Genomic DNA, 19,643 nt, shown 5'->3' on the forward strand with positions numbered 1-19,643 from the left:
CAAATAGCGCATGCGCATAGGTCATCGTATACCGTCCCGCCTGCGGACGAACCGAAATAAATCGAACGACGCCGAGCCGATCAGCAGTACGGTGCTCGCTGGATGCGACTGTTTCGCGTTAGTGATGATCAAAACGAGTTGTCGTCGTCGTTGTTTGTGGCATTTCGCGAAGACGAAGAAACCGTGATCCGTGATCAAAAGCTCGAGACGGAGAAGAGGCCGAGGACACACATCGTCGCTCGTTGCCGCGGCCACGGATGCATATGGAGGTGCGTAAACCCTTGTTTCGATGCACCCTCTTCATCTATGCACACGTTTTTTCTTTGCTTTGAAAACATCACAGACACTTCCTTTAACACCACTGCTATTTTTCTATGTGATCTCCTCTGTCCCGTGAAACATGATTTAGTACGCGAATGTATCCTGGACAATTGAAAGTGCAATAGATGCATTTATCACAGGAATTGTTATTTACGATATCTGCGTCGAATCGAAGGATCGTTATTCGTCGAAAACTTTCAATTTCGTACATTACCTCGAGTTAATATTTTTTTACAAATAATAGTATGTTTGAAACGCGATTCGAGGAAACGTCCATGCTGTTTTCATTCGGTCAGCCTGTGCTTGGAACGACGCAATACTATTTTTTCTTCTTTAAGTTTGTTTATTTGATGTGCAATCATTCAGGTGATTACAATAGTATCATCTTGGGTTGTGCAAACGTATATGAATTTTGCACGACAGTGAACTCTCCCTTGGAAATAGGCCGCAGATTAAAAGTACGTGCGCATACGGCATTGGACTTTGTGTACGCTCTCAGCTGACGGGGGCCTGTCAGCTGCCTTCCACGAGAAGATCAGGGCCGTCATTTTGTGTGGCGTTTCCATACGATTTTTCCCGTTACTTCGTTTATCTGAAATTTTACAATCGACTCATTCCATTTCGTTTCTACCTTGATGGTACACTTTAATTACAATTTTTCTTCGCTTAGTAACAGTGCATAATCTGCCATATCGAATAGCTCTGTCGTCACGTCCGCACGTGTGCGTAGGACAAGAATCTATTATTCCATTGTTAATTGATCATTGTACACTTAGTTTACACTCATTTAACATCTCATTAAATTTCCATCAGCCTCTCGTATGTATACCTCGTTTCTTTTTCGAATACATTTTTATTCGTCGACTTTTTTTATTCAAATTTTTTAAATTGCTTCTCACTTACAATGTCAACGACATCGTAATATTCCGCGTCAGTGGTGATAATTTCCTTGATACTTAACCGGCAATCTCACCAAGATAATGCGCGCCGTCTTGTTTTGTACACATTCACAGCTGATTCAACCGCCTCGTCTTAAAAACGTTCAAACTGTTATCTTTTAGTACGCGGGTACCCTTTTGCGACATTTCTTCTCTCTGCTGTATGTGAACGCGTACGTACAGAATGGCTTCGATCGCTCTGAAAAAACCGTACATACATAATATCCAGCATAGTACCTGTGGTAAAGGCTAACAATAAGTGGTAGAGGGAATTGACGTAACGCTTTGCTTCTTCCCTCTGTGTGTTTCTACCCGAGACCACCAAACTTCGATCGATTTTTCTATCGTAAATATTTGGCCAAGTTTACATCAACATTTACGTATCGTCGATTTGTTAAAAGAGTGACATCTAAAAAATTGTCAATTCTGAAGTATCTACAAAAATTAATCTTTTATTTATTTCTTATTAATCTTTTATTTTATTTAACTAATATTTTATTTTTATTTTCTATAAAAACGATACTACTTTACTTATTAATATCGAATTATTTAACGAAAGGAATGTTACAATGCAAAAATTGTATCAATTCCCTATTTAGTAGTTATTTTATTAAATATCCTCAAAACCCAAAGTCTGTTTTATCCCAACGATAAAAGAAAAGAAATTCTTTTTTATTACTAGATAATGGAATTATTAATAATTTTTAAGTTTAAAACGATCTCTTGAAAAATGGACTTTTCCTAGTTGTGTCTTTTAGTAAATGGATGATATAAGTTGTCTCTTACTATAAAAATCATACTGTCAACAGAAATTCTCTAAAAGGGAATAGTATATATATCTACTTTCCTTGTACTTGTACCGATTGAGTACAATTTGACTACGGGTTTCTCGAGTCGATCGAGCGCCTTTCGAATTTAATAGCCCGAGAACCGTTTGGTGTGTGGACGGTGTCCATATACACAAAGTGCATATTAAGGTGCAATTCGCTTTGAAAGCGACATCCGCGTGATGCGTTCGTCCACAGGACGCTTTACATGGAAAATTAAATATGCGCGACGAGTTACGAAGGACGATGACCCGAATTAACTAAACTCGAAGCTGCTGCTGTGCGCCGCGCTTGTTCCTCTCCCGGTGTTTATTTAAGCTGCAGTGGTGTAGCCTCGCTTGATTCCTGTCTAGCCAGGCAACAGCGACCAAACCAAGCTGCTATACAGTCACTTTGATTCGCGCAACGAAAGTTCTTCGCTCGTTCCTTCGTAACCATGCTATTGGCCATACCAATATACACCTACCATGTGTACAGTACTCTGCAAAAATATTCTTACACCATTTAACAAATACAAATCTTTTGTTTTCTTTCATGAATGAATGATAATATACTTTTACGATACACTTTAATTCTGTTCTTATTTATAAAGAAGCATTTACCCAAAAATTTCCTAGAAGTAATTCCCTAGAAAGTTGTTAGTTAATTTTATGTAATTAATTTTGTGTATGAGCTTTTTCTGCCTCAATAACAAAAGTTCTTTTAGGTTCATATTATTTATTATCTTGTGTTTGATGTTAAGATATTTACACTATTGTAACAATTTTGCTTTTTTACGAGAAAGTGTTTCCGTGATATTAATACAAGGGCTACCAGACTGCTCGAAATTCGCAATTCTTTATAGAAATTTTATAATGTACAACGATGCATCTATAATTTGTAGTTTTATATTATATTTTTTTTATAAATTCTTCATCTTGATTTCCTTGATACAAGTCCCGTAGTTCTAGTCTTAAACTTGGACGTCCACCGAACAAAGCAAAATATACACGTTGAGTAACACGATACCGATATTTTAGGTATTCGTGTATTATGTATAAAAGAAGTTCCACGGAATACATACTCTCGAATAAAAGCACTACCTGTAATGATCGTTTCTCTAATCGTTATACACAGTTATTTAAATTTTCTAAAAGTGGGAATTCCAGTATAATTATGACTAATTAGTGGCTTGTTGTTATTATCTGTCCGTAACGCGTTACGCTTCGATATAGCCAATTTTTTAAGTCTTTTTTAATTCTGTTATAGTCGTTGAATATTTCAAGCAAGCAAACGCATCGAATTTTCTGTTTCCATGAACGCGTCCTCCGTAGACCTGTTGGACGACGCTTTTGTGTACGTTTACAGCTGATTGGGCTGTCAGCTGGGCTGCGCGCGATAGAACCATCTAGCAGGCTGGCCAACGCATGTTCCAGAACGCTCCGAGGGGGTCTTGTTTTTCTCTTGCTTTTTTTCTTCTTCTGTCATTTCCCAGCAGAGGCTCTGCTCGCTGGCGACCACGCCAGTCAGGGCAATGCCTCTTACAATCTTTAAACTTATCCCTGCTGAGTCGCTAGCGGTTGGGATAAGGTGAGGGGTTATATTCTACGCGTTTACGTTATACATGTACGCAAGCGTAAACCCTCGCCTATACTGGATGGGTATTATAAGTTTTGCCGGCCAAACTTTTTGAGTAAGTTTTACGAATATAAATAAGAAAAATAAAATACTGTATAAACAGTGGTCTTTTATAGTTGTATTAAGAATATGACGTATGAGAGGAACAGTATTTTAGTCTGCAAAGTTGTAATTAGGTCTCATATTATTAGACTTGCATAGAGAATTTCGTAAGAAAAATTATATTAAGTAAGTTGATACGAAAAATTCATTGAAACGAAATAGAGTTGACAAATAAACTTTATTATTCTTATTGTTACGTGTAATAGTTACCTGAAGTTTTTTATCGCTATCTTCCTATCTTTCTTATAACTTTTTAATAATTAACAATAAATTGTCGAACGGCAGTTATTTATGTAACATTCTTTTCTGATCTATATTTATCAAATATACCGAAAAAGTATAACCGAAAACAATTGTGACACTTTTATAGGGATCTATAAATAACGTCCAGTTTCGGTTTTCTTTTTATACGCTATTTTTACGCGTATTCGGTAATATAACGGACGTATTTCTATGGTAATTTATTAAAGATTTTCTGCTAAATATGCGTGCTAAAATTACTATATTGCCAAATGTTTAGCGGTGATTGTACTTAATTATAATCGTTCTCGTACGTGAAAGAAAATCTTGCAACATCGGGTAAAGTTACGAACGACCTTTAATTCCAGGAACTTATTTCTAGTTAGTCATAATAGCTGGTAAAACGTGACAAACTACACGAAGATTCCCATTCATAATTCGTACAGTTATACGACACGAGTAAACTTCCGTTAGAAACGTTCTTTATTACCGAACTATAAACTAACGCACATATTATTTTCTTCGCACGCACTTGATTAAACTCGGCTCTCATGGTAGTGGGGCTCGGCGGGCTTGCGATCAAAAACCTCGCTATCATTTATCACTCTACCGCTGCGCTGGTTCGTTGTACGTGCGTGACCTACGCAACTTGACTTCGCTTTTTTTTTTTTTCAAATCGTTCTCTCATTTTTTTTTGCATTGTAACGATTGTACAACAGAAGATTGCGAGTTTACGTAATTAAAAAAAAAAAACCAAACTGAAGACTTAGGATATAGCAATTCTAATGTGTATTTAAAAAAACATTATTTCTTTTTTTCAAAGCGATCAGACGAACGGATTAGATCACGATACTGGCTTTTTTCTACTGATTCCAACGCGATGCTTCGTTACAGATTGGATTATATTCTTTATCTGGAACATATATTCCGGATTGTATTTGAAGTCCTTGCCACGCGCCATTGGTCTGCTTGTCCGGTGGCCATTGCTTGGAATAATAGGGACACGGATAAATACGAAGTCCATTCACTGTTCCACGCATATAATTGAAACGTTTCAAATCGAACGTTCGTTACGATAGATATCGGAAACAATGGGTTACGCTTGATTATGACATGTACCTGGAACATGTCATCTTTACACGAAATTTAAGTTCGCGGCTATTCCAAGTATCGATAAAATGATACCCGCATATCTCCCCTTGCTTATTCTTTTTATTTTTCTCCTAATGTATTTACGAGGTAAATAAGAAGGAAAGAAAGACGCAGTGTTTTCGTCGCTCTTACGTAGTGCATCGCCTTTTTTTTTTATTTTACTCATAGTTGACGAGCCAATAGTCGAAGCCGTACATACTATACGTAAATATAACCACGGATATGTATATGTTTACTCGAGTCTGGAATACATACAGATATATATGTGGATACAAGGAAGGAGGAGTTTAGGGGGAACAAGAATGAAAGAAAACGCTGACCACCAACAACGACCTCTAATAGGAAAGAGGCTATTCGCTTTGTGCTCATCGATTTGATAATGTAGTACTTGTCTTTCGTAATACGTTTTAGAAAGCTAGTCGAAATGCTGGAATTTGAAGTTTAGATTTCCTATTATCATGGTTATCTCGGTTCGTCGAACGTTGTCAGTACGCGCGGATCACTAATTATGTTCAACGAGTCGTCGCGATGAAATGTAAATCTGCACGGCAAAAAAGCCAGCTGGGTTATTGAATCGTCGTACAACGATTTGCTCGGAAGTATGATTCATTCGTACTCGTGCATACACTTGTCCAACGCACCGCCACATATACGCTACGCAATTCGTGAGTTTTCCTTTTGTATTATTTACCATGAATCAGTAGCCGTACTTAGTTAGGTTTATATATTTACGTTCACGTGTTTGTTCTCCCCACCATTTTTTGTTTTCATAGAACAAAACTCCGGCATTTAGGATATTAAGGACTTACTTTTATGGTCGTCTGGCTTAGGATTACGTGTATTCCTGGTATAGAGCCTACCTTGCTAACCGGTCACATTTAGTCCTGATTTATGGCCAATTAGCCATTCAATTTTCATAAATCTTAACGTAACGATAAGAGCGAAATTTGTTTAACAAAATCTTTTATTTCAAACGTAAAAGATCTCGCCAGTAGCTTCAACGCGATTGGAAAAAAAATATTCGCAGCAACGCATTCACTCTTATCGCCGTCCGTTTCTTCCTTCGCGTGGTGTGCATGGCACCGTTATATTGTATATAATTACTCGTTGCTCTTGCATGCAATCTTGCTCGTGGTTCAACAATCTTGGCGCTTTTAGACGTCCGCGCGAATTATTTATAAAACGATCGTGCACCTTGCTCAACGAAAGAGTTATCTGTATGCTAAGCGAGAACACGCCGTTGCTCGTCGTTCAGTCCCGCCACGCCGCGGCGTGTAATGTAAAACTTGTTGCGAAGAAAACGCGCGCAACGCGACGTCTTTAGAGTCATTGTTCTCTCTCTCTCTCTCTCTCTTTCTTTTCCTTACTCGTGGGGGAAATACACGGATGTATGAATATACGCACTAGACGATCGCGTGTGAGCTTGTTCCTCCCGTTGCGGATGTCTGCTTGAAATTTTTCGGTTGCTGCGTGCACGAAATATCTTCGAATATTTTGGTTCCTAGTCGCGATCTTACGTTTACCATAACATGGATCGATAGCGTTCTCTTGGTAAGTAACGTGTTCAGGAACAAAGAAACAAATCCGCGGTCACTTTCCGTAGAAATAACTGGCCGAATGATATCTGGATTGCATTACCTTTCTCACTTTATATCGGACCGCAACGTGTCTACCGTCGATTATTTTAGCTTAGCATCGAAATAGAATTTAATAGAATGTGTTTCTTTCTCAGGTTTCCGATATGAAGTTTAAAGATGTTTTGTGAATTGGGCTAATGGAAATGATCAAAGTATTGAGAAATTGATGAAATCAAATTTTCTTTTTTATGGAAATGTTTATTGCTTACAATGCACTGTCGGATTCTTATCCCTATTCGAGAGGTCTGCGTGATTTATTAAAGCCATATCTTCCTGTGCATTCGATGGAAGACAAGGGAGAAGAGATATCGTCGTTGCACGACGACTAAAGGGAACGTAAGTCGACGATGTTTCTTACGAACTATCTGCATAAAGGCGTCGTGTTGGAATAAAATTGAAATACTTAGGAAAAATAACGATAAAATGGTATTCTTCCTACTTTATATTTACATATACGTTTCTTATTAAATCGTAGCATACGAAATTCTATCAGGGCTCAATGTTTACATCGTATTATCAGCGAGAGATATTTTGATCGTCGCGTAAAACGTGTTAAATCCATGTTGACGAGATAAAGAGGGAAACGACGCAACGTCACTTGTTTCCTTATCACTAATGTTTGTGTTTATGGTGCACTTGGTATTCCAAGTGCGTACATTCGCTATTTACACTTAGCCGGAGATCAACAGCTTTTTGGGACCCACGTACATCGCACTTGTAACATTGCGAATCTTTGTAGAAAAAGTATAATACGCAATCTCCTTGTTTTTACTTCTCATTTGCTTTTTATTTTTTCACGTTCGTTTCTATACAATATATTGCTAGTCGCGCATAGTATTTATTCGTATCCAAACGGTGATCTTTTTACGCTCACGTACGTTACGTGTCGTCTATCTCCAGTTTTTATAGCGAGATACGAACTGTGAAATTCGAATGCGGAGACTATACATGCACATTTAATGCACATACCTGAATCGACTCAGAACGTAAACGTCGTAAATATTCGATTTTGCTGTTACGTTTCTTTTCTCCGTGTCCTTATTCTGAATTAAGTGTACATCCATTGACATCGAACCTTCTCGTTGAAATTTTCCGACCTTTTATCAAGCGAAGATTTGAACCCTAGTCAATGTTCGAGCATGTTGATTTTTCTAAACGTACGACATTATCGCGTTACGAACGTTTGCTCAATTCTACGTGTACATTTGTGCTGTTTATCTTCTGCTGAGTAAATTCGTCGATAATAAATATCTTTTTTCAGACAGGAAGTAGCACCTCGAACTTCTACTTCTTTTTATCAATACAGTTAAAAAACTTGTTTTTCAGGAAGAGGTCAGTTTTGTAAAGATCAGGAGACTTTGCTACGTTGTATTCTAGAATAAATAGATTGTGCAAAACGTAAACATTATCGTGTGTGAGCTACTTGGCAAATGTTTGTAAAAACTGTGATCCTTCGCTGTTTTCCTTTTTATTTTTTTTTTTTTTTCTGTGGGTCTGTTATCACGAAAGACGTTGATCTACGTCGTCTCTGCATGTAATCCAAGTTAAGGCCGTATCACCGTGTACCGCCTTGCATGTGATATGCAATAGAAAACATTTTGTCAATACACGCGATGACGCGCGGAGTCGTGACTGTATTGCATGACCCGCGATGCGTGTTCCGTCGATCGTGGGTCAAACACGTGATTGCCTTCTCGCGAACGCCACTGTTCACGATCATCTATTTAACCCTTTTCCGTATAGGGTTAGTCGTTGAAGAGAGTTATCGATTATCGCGCGTGACATATCGAACTGCAACGTAGCGCGTCTTTCATCCTTTTTTTACATCATGGAGATTATCGATATGTCGTTTATCGCTGTAGTCGATCACGATCGTATCCTCAGTTGTGTGTGTGTATGTGCGTGTGTGCGCGTGTGTGTGTATATATATATGTATATACGTCAATAAAGTTGCGAACTCGAAATGAAATCCGACAGGAACGAAATGAAATTATTACGAAATGAAATTGTACGACTACACACACGTACATATGTAATTGACCGGCACTATAGTCATCGTGTAGAATGTGAAGACTTACCTTGTGAATCAAGAATAACTAATATTTTTATCGAAATATACGATCGTCTGTATTCTTAGAGAAGTATCGTCTATTATGCGCTTGAAATATGTTTTCGACGCTTCTGTAGCCACTCGTCATTTTAAACGACAACTTATAAATGGCGCCATTTAAACGATGGACAACATTCTATGAATACAAAAAGAATACATGAAATATACATGAAATATGCAAAGAATATACATACGTACCTAGACATGTACGTGATTCGTTCATGGAACACTTTCTTCTGCATGTGAATTATCGGTCGCGTGTAGATTCTCGATTATGTCACGGAAATTCTTTATCGATGCAGTCGATAGTCTTTGTCGGAAGAATGCTCGTTTCTTGGTTTTACGCTGTATCAAATATAAGAGCCTGATAATTTTCAACCCATGCGATTAATGGCTCACTAAATGGCATCGTGATACGTGTGCAACACATTTGCATGGATTGCCGTTGTCCACGTTATAACGTAACGATTGTTTTATACATATTTGGTATCGATACGATAATTCTACTGCGAATTAGTCGGCGTGAAAATGCTCGAACAGTAAAAAAAAAAAAAAAAAAAAAAAAAAAAAAAAATGAAAAAATGTGGAATTGTAGTCAATTCGTATGGAACTCGTACGTTCGACCTCTAGTGGAAATTAGAGCGTATTTACTAGCACTTTTTAAGCTGCTTATATCAACTTTATTATACTAACCTTACCTGTTATATCGAGTTAGCGAAAGGTTAAGGGGAAGCCTATTATGTTATATCGTGTACTAGCTCTTAGTCCATGGTGTAGCCATCTAGAACTCGATAGAAGTATCAAAATTTCCAAACAAATACGTACATTCGGTTCACCGAAGAGTTTAGATGGCTGGCCGAGCATGAAATCGATTAAAATTGATTTCTGGTTAGACGGCTACGGTACACGAACGCAAGGTTCGCCGAGGTCCTTGAAACAGGTGCTACGCGACTCCTCGCGAACTTCGATAGTTTCAGCTTAATCTACTCGATAGTGATTTCGCTGTAACAGCATCCCGAATAATCGCGCGCTTGTCACGTGTTTGTATTGGGTTACCACATGATGCGTGTGGTATGTGTTGGCTCCGTTGAATGAAGTTTAGTCGAAGATGGCCGCAACTCCTTATTCAATGGAGCCGAGAACAATAATACGTGGAACGTGGAGGATTGTACCTCGACATCGGGACCAAATTAGAATCGGCAAGAATTTTTGTATCGTTGGCCGTCAGCCATGCGTCCATGTGCTTTTATTACGACGGTTGTCACATTTCTACTAGATTGAAACAATTTTGTGCGTCGTCGTACGCGTATGTGTGCGCGAACGATCATTAACATAAGTGTTATTTAACGACGCTTCATGAATCTTTACGATCGTTTCAATTTACGATTCTGATAGAGTAGTTCATTCGGTGCCATTTGGGATGCTGGTCAATATGAATCGAACATCTACGCCAACAGTGGCAAAACAATCGGTTCGGTTTAGTTCGGTTGTCGGTTTCAATTGGGAAGAATAAATGAACATCGCGTCGTTTTCAACGTTCATGGTCGATGTTAACTCCTTGCTCTATGACTTTTTTAGTACATAGTTATTGGAGCGAGCATTCAGTTATTTAGTTAATCGTTGATGCAACATCATATTCTATATAATATTTATTTAGTCGTAAGAAACTGAAATTAGAGTTCAAATTAGTTTTCTTTACGAATGTAATTTTCGATATTATTCGATATTATAAGACAAATGATTAATTATTTCTATTCTAGACACGTGTACATCTGAATAAAAATGATCGAATAATTTTCTAGCGAAAACACCTTCTTCTTTATTTTAAATCCGTGCACGATCGCTCTGTCGGCCGAGAAGTTTAATATTATCGATAGAGTTACCGGTTAAGTTAGAAATGGATAAGTTGGCCGCGCAAACGTGAAATTATCGATGGGAAGAATGCAAGCCTTAACGAAATTTCCCTCTAACCTGATTATCTTTCGCGCCGATTAAATTTCCCGCGGGAAGATTTTGCGATAATGTCGTTGAAAGGTTTTCTTTCATTCTATCTCCGCTATTTATATCGAATGGAAAATCTGCGAAAGTCACTCGACGAACTTTCGATCGAGCAATTAACGATCTAGCTCATTGCAATTGTTATCATTCCACGTTACGAGAATGTTTCTTATATGACATTAACGTAGAGATCATCCGAAAGAAAACTTCACGCCTGATTGGAAAAAGCCGATAAGATATACAATATTCATATTGATTGCATTTACCGCTGACTGTTAACCTTTGCAAAAGCGTAATCGGTATTTAATCTAATCATCTGTTTAGATCTTTATTGCGTTTATCTTGACATAATATTGTTTACCATTCTACAAATTGCCTCTTTATTGACCCTGAATGCTCGAAAGAAACGACGATGTATATCAAGTTTTAAGTCCTTTTTTTGCCTCTCGTGATCTTCTAAGCGTATTAGACTCGTGTAAGACACATTTACACGGAATGCGTGTAAAAACACGTTCATAAATATGCACGTTTGCAACTAATACTTGAAACGGCATATGAATTTAAAATCGAAGCAGAAATCAAAGGATATACAAGGTAGGACGTAAAATTTCCTGTTTTATCGTTTCAGCTTTCGAAACATAAAGCATATGCGTCGTTCAATTCCCGATAAACGTTCGGTGTATCGCATAAATGGTTATTTCGTTTTATCTAATGTCTACGGATGTCCTGAAATTCTGGTGTCGATATCTGTCTTTAGTATCAGAAGAATCCAATCGTTTATCTTATCATCCTACCGAATATCGTAAGGTTTCTGTCGCTCGATGAAAACACGACCGAAACATAAACGTCCAAATGGTTTTCTACGTTCCTTCGATTTCATAAAATTCCATCCTTTGTCTTCAGTATTGGAACAAGGTGAACGGAAACATGACCATTTTTAAAAATAAGTTTCATTGTCTGTAAACATCATGAGTTACTGTTATGACTCACTCACGCGGTCTGAAACGTGTGTGCGACTGTTCGCAACTTCGCAACTAGAAGTTGTTCGCTGCGCAACTCAGTTTTCGAGAGTGAACTGTACGCTTTAGGGTTACGCAGTTTGCACCGCACGACATCTGTTCCACGTGTTTCCCTATTGCACGCTTCGTCTGTAGTAAGTACATAACACGCATCATATATCAACAGCAGGTGAAGAAAAAAGAAAACAAAGCGTCTATCGCGGGTAGAAACGGGCTTTCACTGGATTCTTCGTGTCTTATTCATTGGCGAGGTGGGCTCACGCGGCGCACGCCGTCTGCACCGGCATGGCACGGGGAAAAAAAGGATGACAAGAAAATCGGAAATTCCGAGGATGCGCCGGCGACGGGTAGCAATGACCTTGGGTCGTGTATTGACTCGGTGTTCCATCTCTTTGTTCCCAACAATTCGTCGGGAAACTTCTTTCTTGCGGTACGGCCTCTCTGCGGATTCATAGTCCGCGGCCATCGAACCGCGCCACCATTCTATACAGTTGTTCTTTATCGTCACTGTATTCAAGGATGCTCGAGGAGATGCCTAAGAAATTTTTTAACCTAACCTGAGAAGCGTCTTTTATTATATCTTACGTTATATTTGAAGGTTTCTATTCGTGTTTTTATTCAAGAGTTTCTGCGCTGTTTTGCACGATTCAGTTAATATTGTCAGCAAAAGATTAGAAGCTACAAGTTATCATATATTAATCATTGTCCTCGTAATTTGTTAGTCTATAGCGTCTATAGAGTGTATAGAAACTATGATATAATTATAATTTTTATAATTCATATTCTTAATATTTGAAATAATTACTACTGCGTCGTTCCATTAGATAACTTTATGCATTTAGATATGAAACTACGTTTCAAGCTTAAACCTAGCAGATAATCGTTCGCAAACGCGAATTCGTATCTTTAAATGCAACACACGCGAACCGATAACGGTTTTACGTATTTGTGAATGAAAGTAACGTGTGCTTTTAGTCTGTCAGACCGATCGGTGCCTCGTCGACATTCAAAATAAAATATCAATCGAATTATTGTATCGATTTACTTTTCGGTAGATTAAAATCGTCTTGAAGCGTTATTCTCTTTCAAACTGTTCCATTTCAAATACGCTAATTTCAATTAGTACAGAAACGATTTTAAACATACAGAAAGTAACATTAGTTTCAAGAAATTGAACAGATGTATAATTTGTTTTAATTACGTCGCATTCTTTTCCTTTTTTTATGGTCTTTAGAGCGACTCTCACGTGTCAGAAATAATACAGCAGGAAGTGTGTCCGGCGATTGTGTCACACAGGCTGTTAATTCCGCGCGCTGCCATAAGCCTGAAAAGTGAAGTACATAGTACCGTTATCGCAAGGCCACGACGAATCATTGTTTCGATTGATTCAAGCTGAGAAAGAAAGAGAACGAGGAGGACGGAAAGAAAGAGAAAGAGAGGGAACGTAGGCGAAGAAAAGGACGCGACGAAGAAGGATTGAAGAAGGAAAAAAGAGGAAGGAGAGGAGGATACGGGTTAAAGCCGCAGAAAGCGTCTGGCTCTCTAAATCCAAATAAGAGGTTACCGTTCTTTCATTCTTATAAAGCAGGAACACCTCGCTAGGTCTAACAAAACAAAAGCTCTCTTATTTTTATATGTACGTACGCCACTATATGTGTGTGTGTGTGTGTGTCTTTCTCAATACAATATGGAAACGAGATGATCATAATTACGATGCACTTCTCATTCATATTAATGAACGATGCTACATTTTATTTCGAGGCCTTGAACTGAATCACAACGTTGTCGATATTCTTAGTTTTTTCTCTCTCCATCTTTCACATAATTAATTTTGGGTAACGGGCGCTGGAGAAAACGAAGATCGTCCCGCTTCGAGATCTTTCTTTTCGAGAAGGCTTCGACGATGCATCTATATCGATATTTCTCATCGGTGCTTGATATACTTATATCGATAGAAATCGTTTTCTTTCAAGATTGCCTGAAGCACAATTTACATTGACGTTTCAAACCAAATGCTACGCTTTTGTTTCAGTATCTTTAGCAGATAAATATGAAAGAAACTTGACGATTCTGACGATGAGTACAGCGGCCTTCAGACAGCTCAAGGTCACAGTAAGGTACAACAGGATACAGTTGCATTTAAGAACCACGGGCATATATAACTCCTGAGTGCCTCCGCTGCGGGACGCATCGTTCGTTAAACATCCTTGACTTGGAATTTGGAAATGATTTTCACAAAATTACTTTTCTATTCAAGATCACTGTATTTTCTCTAGACATTTTACAAACCTCGTTCAACCGTCTACCTAAAAGGATCTTTTTTAAATTTCTACTAAACCAAAGTTTCTGGTTAAAGTCGTACAAATGCTATTCATAAAATCCCTTCCCTTTCAACATTTTTAACGTTTTCTCTCTCCAAATGATTCTCATATTAAGATCGTGTGATCTCAAAAAGAAAGAAAAAACATTGTACAGAAACAGGTTGGAAGCGTGAACGTTTAACAAGAAGAGAGACTGGCCCGTGCTTCCTCGATCCTTATAAAGAAGTCTTTCTTTAGGTGCATCATAATAAAGACCTTGTCTCCTTTCTTTGTTTGAACACACGCCAGCACGTGGCGTAGCCGGTCGCTCGATATGGAGCGTACATCAATGCTATTGCGCTTCAAAATGTTCAAGCAGTTTCGCTGTTCCGCCGCTGTGCGCGCGTATACATTTCTTATTTTCATATATGCGGTGCACCATATGTTATCTATTCTTTTTCTGCTTTTCTCTTTATCTTACCGACGCGATGCGGCGACCGTATTGAGATTTTTCCTCCCTCCTTTGCTTCTTCTTCTTCTTCTTCTTCTCAGCTGTTGGTTTTCCATAGTACACTCTAATAGTAAGCCACAGCGCGCGGTTTAACGTGCTTGGAGCCAGAGCACGCACGTTATTTAACAGGCCGTTATAAATAACTCGGAACTGATAGTTGTGGAATAAATATACATGATAGCGAGTAAATAGCGTGTAGAGCGTACAACGTAACGAGAACGCGGATCCCGAAGAAGACGCTTAGAAGCCAATGTTTGTTTCATTTTTAATGCCCAAACGAATGTAATTTTAGCCCATTTCGCACGTGACTGCCTTTGTTTACTCAACTCGAATATATAGCAATATTTTACCTTAAGATGTTACGGCTATTAGAGACCTTTCATCTTTCTTCCTTTTTCTCTTTTTATTTTCTTTCTTCCGGAAGAAAGCGCTATCCGTTTTCATGTATTTTAACTTTTACAGATATTAGTTTCTTTTTATCTTTAATAAAATCTCGATGATCCTATTCAAATAGATGTCATCTGTTCGCGGTAGAGATTAATGATATCGGATTGAACGCATTGCGTTAGTTAGATCACGCGGCTATCCCTGAACAGTGGCATACAACGCGTGTCGTCATCGTAGATGTTATAAGCGCGTAATTTTAAGTTGCACAACACACAGTCGATCTTATAACTCTCCGTAATAAGAATTGCTATGATTAGAGATACAAAGAGAAGAGCGGCGAGTATATATCGACTACTAATAATGATGTTTATCGACAGGTGTCCCCGAACCGGCGCTGTCTGAACCAGCTCAACAGCTGATCGGAGTACGAAGCGGCGGTGAACGGGGCCACTATTGCACCACCACCCCGCGATTGGAAAAAATTTGATATATTAATCGGTCACTGGTTAACGGCCGGACGTTTCCACGAACGAAAAAAGAGGAAGGACGAGACCAAGGTCGAGAAAAAGGAGCGAGGCGTCTGGACACTCGATAAGAAAAAGAAGGAGACAAATTAACGACAAAGACGACGACGACGGCGACGACGAAGACGACGACGACGACGACGACGACGACGACGACGACGACGAAGAAGAGGAAGAAGACAAGGGCGAAGATTTCTTTGCTTGTTTGGATACGCCATCATGGTCAAAACTTTTCAAGCATACCTGCCCTCGTGTCACCGCACTTATTCGTGCATTCACTGCCGTGCTCACCTCGCCAACCACGACGAACTCATCTCTAAGGTGAGCCGTGCTAGATCAGGTAACGAACAGACTTCTCGCATTCATTTCCGAGCTCTGTATACATCGATGTATACTTGTGTTGTGCGTGTCTATGCGTCTATATATTCTCTACATATGTGTGCAACTATGCGCAGTCTACTATACAGGCTTTTTCCTTTTGATTGCAGTCCTTCCAGGGCAGTCAAGGTCGTGCCTATCTCTTTAATTCCGTGTAAGTATGCTAATGTCTTCAGAGAGGCGAGATCAAATCGCGATGGAAAGTAGGACGCGTTATTTTACCCGTGAAACTTCTCGTGCTTTCTGTATATTATGCCCGTCTCTCTTCATCTATTCCCGTTGGCCTGTCGCGATACGATAGGCTATTTATGTAAATGATAAAGAATAATGATCGGTCTTCTTGTTGTTTTAGGGTGAATGTAGGCTGTGGTCCTGCGGAAGAGCGAGTTCTGTTAACTGGCCTTCATGCTGTCGCTGATATTTACTGTGAATGTTGTAAGACCACCCTTGGGTGGAAATACGTAAGTTCCCTCTAGAATTTCTAAGAAGACAGCTATACGTGTATGCACGTAGATCGATCCGGGTATTTGCTAACGACGCTTGGAAATTTTGTAGGAGCATGCGTTCGAGTCGAGTCAAAAGTATAAAGAGGGCAAGTTTATAATCGAGCTTGCTCACATGATCAAGGAGAATGGATGGGAATAGATCGAGTCGAGGGTCACCCGTTGCAAGAGAAACTGGATACTCCCGATACAAACATATACGAGGCCCATCAAAACTTTTCCTGATATAAGAATAATGCCTACAATGTTGTTCTAATCGCAATGTGCGGCCCCCTCCCCTCTGTCAAACCACCAACGAAAGTCTGTGATTTCATTTGTGATTTGTAATCTTAGTAACTTTTTATGTTTCGGACAATTCGACGCTATTTTTCGTTCTTTCCGATCGATTCATCATACAAGCGATGACACCGGCGATCCGCGGCGTCGCGGATCGATCAAACAAGGAAGTATTGTAAAGAGAGAAAGAAAAAAAAATTATTTTTCAACAAACCATAAAAAATAGAAGAAAAAGAAAAAGACGGGAAACAAAAAAGGAAGAAAAAAACAAATGAATATAGAATATAAGGAACAAAAAACAGATGATAATGACGTTAGTAAGCTATGGTAAATATGATGACGAAGGTGCCATGGTGGAAATAAAGATGGAGAATCGCTCTGTTCGAACAATGGGGTGCCCTCCTAATTTTAATTCATTATCTTTCTAGACATTTTGCCGTGAATGTCGCAATGATAAATGTTAAAAATTAACGCGCGGGGCACCCCGATTAAAGATCAAATTTTTTAATCCGTTATTGCACCGGAGCAGCGCAAGTGCCACAGACTTTGCTGGACTGACTGCCTGCCCGCCGCGTCTATCATTGGAATTTCACTGCCGATATTCCTAATATTAATTAAGATGGCTGTGCCGCATCGTAGGCGACGCAGCTGGTAGTTTTTAGAATAGCTTACGAGTATAGCATATTAAAGCCTACGTTATAATATTATAGGACCTCATGGATATAGAAAATAAGGATACCGTAAGAGTAATCACGGGTGTGAAACGGAAGTCGAGAGGAAGAAAGACGGAGTGAATGTCTTACGTGTGCGTGCGTGCGTACGCGCGCGCGCGTTGTGCGTGACAGGGACAGAGAGAGAGAGAGAGAGAGAGAGAGAGAGAGAGAGAGAGAGAGAGAGAGAGAGAGAGAGAGAGAGAAGGAAGAAGAAAGGTTTGATTAATCGTGTCGTGTGTATATGTTTGATTTTATGTTCACCATGCCTGCCAAACTGTCTGTTAATCTGCCAGTCGCCATTACTGTTAGTGGAAAAAAAAAGAAAGAAATACCGTATTCTAACATGTTCACGTTTTCGTCGGCTCTGCAAGGTGTGGTATGACTGAACTTTTTTGTTGTGAATAAAAAAAATCATTGATCTGCGCCTTCCTATGCACGCACTATGAGATATATAATATTAAAGCAAGAAAAACGAGAAAAAAAGTTAAAAACGGAACAAATTAATTGCTCATTACTTTTAATATCGATCTCATTTGTAAATATTTAATAGAGTTCAATGACATCGCAGATTCACTATTTTACAAAAGATCGGAATTCCGATATCCGATCCCCCTCTCGAAGCCCAAATGTACGATTGATTTTCATTGGTCATTAAACGAAAAAATTTTACCATGATACTGATTTGTCATTTTCACGCTAAACCAATACATAATGACATAGCGACATTTTAATACAATTAATTTTCTTTTGGTAGGATATCGTATCTTTGAGACTGCTTGTGTAAGTGAAATGATGTAAACTAATTTTTAGGCGACTTTTGATGTTACCTTCGTTATCTTCTTTAAATTGTAAAACGATTAAAATTGATATCATTTATTTTAGACATAGAGGTCCTAACATTTATGAAATATCGATATTCGGATAGATATTTGGATTTGAAACGATAAAAACAAGTATTTACCGTTCTTTGCGTTCTATATCCAAACGAAGGTAGCAAAATGTGCAGGCGTGAAAAACGTTTAATTCCTATTTTAATATAAAAGTACATATATAAAGCAAAAGTATAATTGTGACATAAGTGTACAAACAAACAAAATATTGGTCGGTTCTTGTGCTACGTTTCTCTTAGAAGAGCGCAAATTGAATAAGGAGTATAAAAACTAGGTGGGGTCATTATTCAGATATTTAATAAAACACGAGTCATATGCGTTCGTCGTTTTGAATGCATACATACGAAAGTGCAGTGTACTTGTGTGTATTTAGAAACGTGATGAATGAATGTGCCGGCCTAATTCCTCATGCTGTCTCTTGAAAAGTACTTTTTATATTACTGTGCCGACGTCCCTTTATCCGCACTCACTTTTCCAGTGATCTTGTTAAATTGTCCCCACCAACACTAATTCCGTAGTTCTCAGCCTCCACCGCCATCCACCATTTCCACCATTACACAATTTTGCTTTGTAAAACATGTTCATAATAAAAAAGAAATACAAGGTATTTAATCGAAATCGACTTATTTTATTTCATACGTGATACTCTATTAATTGTACATATGAAATATAATAATTTCATTATTTATATTGACTAATATAGATATTTGACAACTTATTTTAATGTAAGACCTTCCTTGTTCATGTCAAGTTTATAATTTTTTGAAAATAAAGAAATTTAAATTATTTCTGCTGTATATAAAATTAAAATCACGTTCCAGTTTTAACTACTTGTACATCCAAATGTATATAAGTAAGTATATACAGAGATATTAGACGATTATCCTGAACAGCTGAGTTTAAATGTATATTTTGCGTTATGATTGTTGATTGTTTACGTTTGATCTTCGAAAAAACAACAACAGATATTCGGGTATTCTTTTCATCTTATATACGTATATACAATTTTATTTTTAATGCATAATAAATTTTTTAGTTTATTATATACATCTAAAGATAATTTCATTCTTAATAAATTAATATATTTTGCAATATTAACCTACGCTATATATTAATTCGTACAAATATTTGATAAAACATTTTTCATTGTTTTCATTCGAAATTCATACAAATATGAACTTTGCGTCTGCGCATTATTAT

The 19,643-nt window shown here is 38.2% G+C and overlaps 1 protein-coding gene and 1 long non-coding RNA gene across 3 annotated transcripts; one reads left to right on the forward strand and one right to left on the reverse strand.

The window, feature by feature from the left end:
• Positions 1–59: 59 nt before the first annotated feature.
• On the forward strand, positions 60–19,061 carry LOC126871817 (protein yippee-like 1). Of its 2 annotated transcripts, none has more exons than XM_050631085.1 (5): positions 60–269; positions 15,537–16,004; positions 16,172–16,215; positions 16,414–16,522; positions 16,617–19,061. In XM_050631085.1, the coding sequence occupies exons 2-5, from the start codon at positions 15,903–15,905 to the stop codon at positions 16,704–16,706; spliced, it is 345 nt and encodes a 114-aa protein (XP_050487042.1). In that variant the 5' UTR covers positions 60–269; positions 15,537–15,902; the 3' UTR covers positions 16,707–19,061. The 2 variants fall into 2 exon arrangements, with proteins under 2 accessions (XP_050487042.1, XP_050487043.1); XM_050631086.1 differs by lacking the exon at positions 60–269 and adding an exon at positions 13,196–13,520.
• LOC126871824 (uncharacterized) lies at positions 8,294–10,602 on the reverse strand. Its single transcript, XR_007691753.1, has 2 exons — positions 9,143–10,602; positions 8,294–9,080 (listed from the first exon to the last, which is right to left on the reverse strand). It is a non-coding gene; the product is annotated as an uncharacterized LOC126871824 (long non-coding RNA).
• Positions 19,062–19,643: the final 582 nt, after the last annotated feature.

This window comes from Bombus huntii, chromosome 12 (assembly GCF_024542735.1).
Source record: "Bombus huntii isolate Logan2020A chromosome 12, iyBomHunt1.1, whole genome shotgun sequence".
Lineage (NCBI taxonomy): Eukaryota > Metazoa > Arthropoda > Insecta > Hymenoptera > Apidae > Bombus > Bombus huntii.

What these genes read in the sequence shown, in the direction of transcription:
- LOC126871817 (XM_050631085.1), top strand. Translation starts at nt 15,903, where the DNA reads ATGGTCAAAACTTTTCAAGCATACCTGCCCTCGTGTCACCGCACTTAT. An exon ending in ACGACGAACTCATCTCTAAG is followed by an intron (nt 16,005 to 16,171) that starts GTGAGCCGTGCT and finishes TTTTGATTGCAG; the next exon opens with TCCTTCCAGGGCAGTCAAGG. An exon ending in CCACCCTTGGGTGGAAATAC is followed by an intron (nt 16,523 to 16,616) that starts GTAAGTTCCCTC and finishes GAAATTTTGTAG; the next exon opens with GAGCATGCGTTCGAGTCGAG.